The 10,000-nt window shown below is 41.2% G+C and overlaps 2 protein-coding genes across 2 annotated transcripts in view; one reads left to right on the plus strand and one right to left on the minus strand.

The window, feature by feature from the left end:
* Positions 1 to 1,801, plus strand: part of lrrc63 (leucine rich repeat containing 63) — an 8,064-nt gene extending 6,263 nt beyond the window's left edge. The window contains exon 9 of the mRNA XM_016553236.1: positions 1,455 to 1,801. Coding sequence (XP_016408722.1) covers positions 1,455 to 1,680 — 226 coding nt within the window. The 3' untranslated portion in view covers positions 1,681 to 1,801. The remainder of the gene's footprint in view (positions 1 to 1,454) is intronic.
* A 1,708-nt stretch (positions 1,802 to 3,509) lies between these two features.
* nek5 (NIMA related kinase 5) overlaps positions 3,510 to 10,000 on the minus strand; it is a 16,140-nt gene continuing 9,649 nt past the window's right edge. Inside the window, exons 13-17 of the mRNA XM_016553237.1 lie at positions 6,782 to 6,862; positions 6,282 to 6,353; positions 5,130 to 5,198; positions 4,446 to 4,647; positions 3,510 to 3,628 (exon numbers count right to left, since the gene is read on the minus strand). Of these exons, the coding sequence (XP_016408723.1) occupies positions 3,510 to 3,628; positions 4,446 to 4,647; positions 5,130 to 5,198; positions 6,282 to 6,353; positions 6,782 to 6,862 (543 nt within the window). The remainder of the gene's footprint in view (positions 3,629 to 4,445; positions 4,648 to 5,129; positions 5,199 to 6,281; positions 6,354 to 6,781; positions 6,863 to 10,000) is intronic.

The raw sequence follows: 10,000 nt of genomic DNA on the forward strand, positions 1-10,000 counted from the left end.
GGAAAATATGAAAATAGTATTTTTGTGCATTTTTCACTTGTTTTTTTTTGTTAACTTTTTTCACTTCAGCAATAATCTACCAAGTGTCTTCTTTTAAAAGAAACCAAACTTAAGTCTGCGCTCCAAATCATTCAAGATTTACCAAAGTTTAAGTTGGAAATTTAATTTTCAGGTCCATGCTCAAAAAGTGATTAACAGGTAATAAATGGATCATAGCTATTACATAAATATAATTTAATTCCATAAAATCACCTAAAATACAAAATGTTAAGTAAAAAAATATTATCAAACTGAATAGTATTTTAACTTAATTTAAATAAAAAATAAATCTGTCATTTTTGAGCGCCACGCAAGCAGCACAAGAGTGTTTAAAACATGTTGAGCAGTCGTGATGAGTGATGAGTTACTACATTAACTAGCTGTTCAGCTGGGTTCAGTTCACACTCAGTTCACACACACACACACACACAGTTCATGTTTGAACACGTGACAGCTCTTTTTTATGTTCCGTTATGTGATGAAAATTCCAAATTTATAACTTGCTCTTTTTTCCCCCCCGGTCTATAGGTCATGTTGAAAATTTAAAATAAATGAGATAATATATATATATATAAAGAAGAGGTCTGACACTGTACTGAGCTTCAGTGTGAATGCAGCCAGTGTTGATCATAAGAAACTTCAGCTACATAATGACATGTTTTAAGGATTCAAAACTCTCTCTATGTATCTATACACTGTTAGCAGAAGTGTGACTGTTGTTGTCAGAGCTGCTGGAAGAGGGTTGATATAGTGAAGTATTTAACACACTGTGTGATGTGTGTGTGTGTGTGTTTCAGTGCTGGTGGGTTCAGTTCACACTGATACAGTGTAGATGTGTTTAACACATAAATGACTGAATAACTCTGAACCGCGTTAATGTTCTTACAAACAAGATCATAATTCGAGGCTTTGCTTCAGCTGTTTCTATATGAAATGCATCTTGTCATTCAATCGGAAGATGTTTGTTCTTCAAGCCCGGTGTAAAAGGTGATTTCAGACGGCCTTAAGACTCTCTCTGTGTGAAACAGAGATATAGAAATAGAGTTTCTTCTGTTCATGTTTGAACACGTGACAGCTCTTTTTTATGTTCCGTTTTTTATGTGCTGAAAATTCCAAATTTATAACTTGCTCTTTTTTTTCCAGTCTATAGGTCATGTTGAAAATTTAAAATAAATGAGATAATATATATATATATAAAGAAGAGGTCCGACACTGTACTGAACTTCAGTGTGAATGCAGCCAGTGTTGATCATAAGAAACTTCAGCTACATAATGACATATTTTAAGGATTCAAAACTCTATGTATCTATACACTGTTAGCAGAAGTGTGACTGTTGTTGTCAGAGCTGCTGGAAGAGGGTTGATATAGTGAAGTATTTAACACACTGTGTGATGTGTGTGTGTGTGTGTTTCAGTGCTGGTGTGTGTGACGCTTGCAGGGGTCCCATGTTCGGCGCGGGTCTCAAGCTCATTCGTCCCGCTCACGGCGTGTTTGGGCTTCCGTCCGTCCCGGTCATGTTCTGCTGCTGTTCTCCTGCGTGTCTCCACAGATTCAGGAATCAAACCAACAACAACCAGACACGGTCTGATCAGACAAGAGCCACTTTATTCTGCAGAACTGCAGCGTTTACACTTCTTTAAAACACCTTCAGAGGAAAATGGACAAATCATGTAAAATACTTCTTCATTCTGACTGTTTTGAACTTCCTCTCAAGCCCAAACACTGTCCTGCTCACATGAAATGTGTTATACTGCTGTATATGATTCATAAACGTTTCCTATTATATTTTTCATTCTTTTGATAGCACTGAATAAATTGACTTTTATTGGACTTTGTACAATACAATAAACTTCCACAACTTTACAGAAAAATAAAAGGAAAAGAAAATCTGTTTCTGAAATTATTTTAAAAATATTTGATCGGTCATTGTAGTCCGATTCAAAATGTTTCTTGTAAAAAGTAAAATACAGTAAAATCTAGTTCAAAGAATCAAGGCATGTCTTCACACGGTTTTTCACTAAAATGAACACAAGAATCATATTTAATCATTTTCATTTAACAGTCAAAATGACACGTGGAGACGTTCAGCAAACATTTATGAGTGAATGAACATCTCTAAATAAAAGTCGTGAATAAATGAATCGAACCCATTCAGTAACTTCTGGAGTTTAAATGAGAAACCGTTAGAGCATCCGTCAGAACACTAGAAACTACACAAAGAAAGTCCTCAAACTCTATCTGCAGAGCACATTTAACACAAGTGAAGCTAAAACTCTTCTGCTGATGAAGACTCCATTTATTTGATCAAAAACACAGGAAAAGCTGTAAAATATAACACAAAATAATGTTCTATTGTAATTTCTTCTTTGATGCAAAGCTGAATTTTAAGCTTGACAAACTTTTGTGGAAAGAAATGAATACTTCTATTAATCAAGTTTGCATTAAATTGATGAAAAGTGCCAGTAAAGACATTTATAATGTTACAAAAGATTTCTATTTCAAATAAATGCTGTTCTTCTGAACTTTCTGTTCATCTGTGAATCCTGAAACATAAAATGTATCACAGTTTCCACACAAATATTAATGTGTTCAACATTGATAATAATCAGAAATGTTTCTCGAGCAGCAAATCAGCATATTAGAATGATTTCTGAAGATCATGTGACACTGACAATAAATTACATTTTAACAGATATTCACATAGAATGAAAGAAAGAAACAGAAGTAAAAAGAAGGAAAACCGCAGGATCAGTTCACTGCAGTGTTTTTCCCAGACTCATCATGAGCGGGTGGCTGCGTCTCCTCCCTCACTTCCTCTGATCTGCGGTTCACTTCCTGCTGTGTTTGCTGTGCCGTCTGCTCCTCCTGCTCCTGCGTGGTGAGGAGGTTCCTCATGGAGTCGCTCACCTCGTCCCGCAGCTCGTCCTCGGACTCCTCAAAGTTCCTGAAGAAGAAGGGAAGCAGGGTCAGTCTCAGTGATTCTCAGACGTCTCGTCTCTGTCTCAGTGCGTCTCACTCACGTGTCTTCATCATCTGATCGAGGCTCCAGACGCTCTTCATCCACCTCCACATCATCTTCATCTTCATCACACTCCTCTTCCTCTGTGAGACGCGAAACACAAACGGCACATCGTTCCAACACATCTCAGCTCATTCCCATCTGATACTTATCACACACTGAACACACTGATCAGTGTTAAATCAATCGAGCTGATCAAAGCCGTGACTCATCTGAACGTTTGTGTGTGTGTGAGTGAGAGTGTGTGTGTGTGCGAGAGTGTGTGTGTGTGCGAGAGTGTGTGTGTGTTGAACTTCCTCTCAAGCCCAAACACTGTCCTGCTCACATGAAATGTGTTATACTGCTGTATATGATTCATAAACGTTTCCTATTATATTTTTCATTCTTTTGATAGTCCAATAAAAGTCAATTTATTCAGTGCTTTGTACAATACAATAAACTTCCACAACTTTACAGAAAAATAAAAGGAAAAGAATCCATGATGTCTGCTTGAGCGAGAGCGTTCAGCAGTGTCTCCGGCAGACGATTCGTCCAGTGCTTCCTGTTTCCTCCCTCCTGCTCCTCTGAAACTACAGTTAAACAACAAAAGTTTATGATTCTTACATGTTTTGTTCATCAAGATAATCACAAATGAACACTAATTTTGGAACCTAAATACAGTCAGAAGTAAAAAGCTAAAATTTTGTAATAAAAAAAAAAATTTTCTGAAAAAAGAAACATAAATCATGACGAAAGCCAAAATATTAAATGACACTGATGAATATTTACTGAATAAATGCACAATTTTGTGGTGGTGGTGTGGGGGGGGTCAAATGTATAATTTTCACCTGAGATTCAGAGCCACATCACAGGAGGGTGAGAGTGACTTCAGAAAGGTGGCAGCATCAGTATATTATCTTCACACAGAGATCAGCTCTATTAGTGAAATCTGGTGACTTCAGCAATCTTTGTTGCATTACATGCCAATGGTGACCATTCAAACACGGGGAAATGCACTTTTTGTGTGTTTTTCCCCTAAGTTTGCATGCCTGCAACTCAAGACGTTTAATGATATGTCAATATCTTATTATTGGAGATATAGAGCGAAGACTGATATTTATATCATTTTATGTCAGTATCTGCTGAACTGTTATAAAGATCTCATTGATTTACATCACAATTATCAGAATTTCATCATAAATATCAGCATCTGCAGCAAATTCATATTTTTGCTCAGTTTGAGTCTGAATAATATTCAGCTGTTTTTTCCTCCATATTCTCACTGTATCAGAACCATAAAAGCCTGATGGATCAAATATGATACTCAACAAAAAAACACATAAGCAAAGTGTTTATTATACGTTTTGTTCCATTTCATAAGATCAGGTTTGTGTGTGTGTGTGTCACCGGTCTGAGCGAGACTGATGCTGCTCTCTGTCATCACATCCATGTTCTCCAGCGCGTTCAGAAACGTCTCAGCTGCGTCTCGATGCCACTCGGCTCTCTTCACCACTTCCTCCTCCACTTCCTGTCTGACCTCTGACCCCTGCGGTCGGTTGCGTAGCTTTTCTCCTTGTGCAAACGTCAGTGTGTTGTTCAGGGGCTCATCCTGCACACACACACACACAGAGTCACGCACGCACGCGCACGCACACACACACACACGCACGCACGCACACGCACACACACACACACGCACGCACGCGCACACACACACACACGCACGCACGCGCACACACACACACACGCACGCACGCGCACACACACACACACGCACGCACGCGCACACACACACACACGCACGCACGCGCACACACACACACACGCACGCACGCGCACACACACACACACGCACGCACGCGCACACACACACACACGCACGCACGCGCACACACACACACACGCACGCACGCGCACACACACACACACGCACGCACGCGCACACACACACACACGCACGCACGCGCACACACACACACACGCACGCACGCACGCACGCACACACACACAGAGTCAGACACACACACACACACTCAGATGACGCTCTCGTCTGATAGTGTGTATCATGAGTGTGTGTGAGCGTCACTTCACCTCTGACTCCTCGTCTTCCTCAGTCTTCGTCTCTTCATCGCTCAGCTTGATCTCAAACATGATTCCTCTCTGCAAACACAAGATGAGGAGCGTTGAGCTGCGTGTCAGTCCAATGTGAGCTAACAGGGAACTTTCTCACAACGTCCACTAACATATTTAAAGCTATATAAATGTTAGGACAAAACATTCTTAAAGTAACCTTTATGGAACGTTCTTATAATGTTATTAATATTTGATATATGTGACCCTGGAGCACAAAACCAGTCATAAGGGTCAATTTTTGTGAAATTGAGATTTATACATTATCTGAAAGCTGAATAAATAAGCTTTCCATTGATGTATGGTTTGTTAGGATCGGACAATATTTGGAAATCTGGAATCTGAGAGTGCAAAAAAATCTAAATATTGAGAAAATCATCTTTAAAGTTGTTCAAATGAAGTTCTTAGCAATGCATATTACTAATCAAAAATTAAGTTGTGATATATTTATGGTAGGAAATTTACTAAATATCTTCATGGAACATGATCTTTACTTAATATCCTAATGATTTTTGGCATAAAAGAAAAATGTATAATTTTGACCCATACAATGTATTGTTGGCTATTGCTACAAATATACCCCAGCAACTTAAGACTGCTTTTGTGCTGCAGGGTCACATTTATAACCTTCACGTCGTTCGAAACCTGACTTTCTTCCTTCCATAGGATTGTCTGAATTTTTGGGTATCTTCATGGAACATGATCTTTACTTAATATCCTAAAGATTTTTGGCATAAAAGAAAAATGTATAATTTTGATCCATACAATGTATTGTTGGCTATTGCTACAAATATCCCCCAGCGACTTAACACTGCTTTTGTGCTGCAGGCTCACATATGTTCTCATAATGTTAAGCGATTAACATTCTCTAAACGTCCTTATATTATTTGTACTTGATGAACATTCTCATAAAGTTGAGAGAAAAATGTCAAATTATGTTATATTTTGGTTAATATTTTGTGCTGGAAGAAACGTTTTTGCAACCTTTTAATAACGTTTGAATCATATCAAGAAAACTGGATTTTCAGTGTCTTAAAAACGTTGTTTTGAAATGTTTTTATGAACTAAATTTGTTCTCTGTTTCTGGTGGTGTCTGGTTGTGTGTGTTTGCACCTGCTGCTGTTTCCCGTGTGTGTGTCGCTCTCCGTTCTTCTTCAGTGTGTGTGTTTCTGCCGTCAGAGGCTCCTGAGAACATCATCATCACATCATCAGCTCATCAGATCAGATCCAGTCAGAGTGATCTATATGTGACGCTTCAGCTTCTCCAGGTGGGATTCTATTACTGCATGAATCATAAATGTGCATGTTTCCCTCCCACCGACTAGTCATTTCATACATTTTCTGTATGACTCAGTTGTGAGTTTATATTGATGAACTGATCTCAAAGTGATTTTGAAGATTTAATCGCCGCTGGGCGACTCTCTCACACACACACACACTCTCACACACGCACACACGTAACCATTTGAAATAATCTACACATTTATATAAAAATACAATCATATATGCATTTTGTATAACTGAATATACACAATTTTTAAACATATCTGAATATAATTAATAATAAAATATATAATTTTAAAAGAACACACAAACTGAGCAATAACACGCACCTCGTGCTCTGCCCTCGTCCTCATCCGTCTGACATCATGATGATACTGCTCTCTGATTCGCCGCAGCTGCATCAGATACTCCTGCAAACACACACCGATGTTATCTAGCGATCATGAACACACACACACAGACACAGACACACTCACAGACACACTCAGACACAGACACAGACACACTCACACTCACACTCACACTCACACTCACACACACAGACACAGACACAGACACACTCACAGACACACTCACAGACACAGACACACTCACACTCACAGACACAGACACACTCACACTCACACTCACACTCACAGACACACTCACAGACACAGACATAGACACACTCACACTCACAGACACACTCACAGGCACACTCACAGACACAGACATAGACACACTCACACTCACAGACACAGACATAGACACACTCACACTCACAGACACAGACATAGACACACTCACACTCACAGACACAGACATAGACACACTCACACTCACAGACACAGACATAGACACACTCACACTCACAGACACAGACATAGACACACTCACACTCACAGACACAGACATAGACACACTCACACTCACAGACACAGACATAGACACACTCACACTCACAGACACAGACATAGACACACTCACACTCACAGACACAGACATAGACACACTCACACTCACAGACACAGACATAGACACACTCACACTCACAGACACAGACATAGACACACTCACACTCACAGACACAGACATAGACACACTCACACTCACAGACACAGACATAGACACACTCACACTCACAGACACAGACATAGACACACTCACACTCACAGACACAGACATAGACACACTCACACTCACAGACACAGACATAGACACACTCACACTCACAGACACAGACATAGACACACTCACACTCACAGACACAGACATAGACACACTCACACTCACAGACACAGACATAGACACACTCACACTCACAGACACAGACATAGACACACTCACACTCACAGACACAGACATAGACACACTCACACTCACAGACACAGACATAGACACACTCACACTCACAGACACAGACATAGACACACTCACACTCACAGACACAGACATAGACACACTCACACTCACAGACACAGACATAGACACACTCACACTCACAGACACAGACATAGACACACTCACACTCACAGACACAGACATAGACACACTCACACTCACAGACACAGACATAGACACACTCACACTCACAGACACAGACATAGACACACTCACACTCACAGACACAGACATAGACACACTCACACTCACAGACACAGACATAGACACACTCACACTCACAGACACAGACATAGACACACTCACACTCACAGACACAGACATAGACACACTCACACTCACAGACACAGACATAGACACACTCACACTCACAGACACAGACATAGACACACTCACACTCACAGACACAGACATAGACACACTCACACTCACAGACACAGACATAGACACACTCACACTCACAGACACAGACATAGACACACTCACACTCACAGACACAGACATAGACACACTCACACTCACAGACACAGACATAGACACACTCACACTCACAGACACAGACATAGACACACTCACACTCACAGACACAGACATAGACACACTCACACTCACAGACACAGACATAGACACACTCACACTCACAGACACAGACATAGACACACTCACACTCACAGACACAGACATAGACACACTCACACTCACAGACACAGACATAGACACACTCACACTCACAGACACAGACATAGACACACTCACACTCACAGACACAGACATAGACACACTCACACTCACAGACACAGACATAGACACACTCACACTCACAGACACAGACATAGACACACTCACACTCACAGACACAGACATAGACACACTCACACTCACAGACACAGACATAGACACACTCACACTCACAGACACAGACATAGACACACTCACACTCACAGACACAGACATAGACACACTCACACTCACAGACACAGACATAGACACACTCACACTCACAGACACAGACATAGACACACTCACACTCACAGACACAGACATAGACACACTCACACTCACAGACACAGACATAGACACACTCACACTCACAGACACAGACATAGACACACTCACACTCACAGACACAGACATAGACACACTCACACTCACAGACACAGACATAGACACACTCACACTCACAGACACAGACATAGACACACTCACACTCACAGACACAGACATAGACACACTCACACTCACAGACACAGACATAGACACACTCACACTCACAGACACAGACATAGACACACTCACACTCACAGACACAGACATAGACACACTCACACTCACAGACACAGACATAGACACACTCACACTCACAGACACAGACATAGACACACTCACACTCACAGACACAGACATAGACACACTCACACTCACAGACACAGACATAGACACACTCACACTCACAGACACAGACATAGACACACTCACACTCACAGACACAGACATAGACACACTCACACTCACAGACACAGACATAGACACACTCACACTCACAGACACAGACATAGACACACTCACACTCACAGACACAGACATAGACACACTCACACTCACAGACACAGACATAGACACACTCACACTCACAGACACAGACATAGACACACTCACACTCACAGACACAGACATAGACACACTCACACTCACAGACACAGACATAGACACACTCACACTCACAGACACAGACATAGACACACTCACACTCACAGACACAGACATAGACACACTCACACTCACAGACACAGACATAGACACACTCACACTCACAGACACAGACATAGACACACTCACACTCACAGACACAGACATAGACACACTCACACTCACAGACACAGACATAGACACACTCACACTCACAGACACAGACATAGACACACTCACACTCACAGACACAGACATAGACACACTCACACTCACAGACACAGACATAGACACACTCACACTCACAGACACAGACATAGACACACTCACACTCACAGACACAGACATAGACACACTCACACTCACAGACACAGACATAGACACACTCACACTCACAGACACAGACATAGACACACTCACACTCACAGACACAGACATAGACACACTCACACTCACAGACACAGACATAGACACACTCACAC

The sequence above is a fragment of the Sinocyclocheilus rhinocerous genome, unplaced genomic scaffold (genome assembly GCF_001515625.1).
Source record: "Sinocyclocheilus rhinocerous isolate Xijiao unplaced genomic scaffold, SAMN03320098_v1.1 scaffold3693, whole genome shotgun sequence".
NCBI lineage: Eukaryota > Metazoa > Chordata > Actinopteri > Cypriniformes > Cyprinidae > Sinocyclocheilus > Sinocyclocheilus rhinocerous.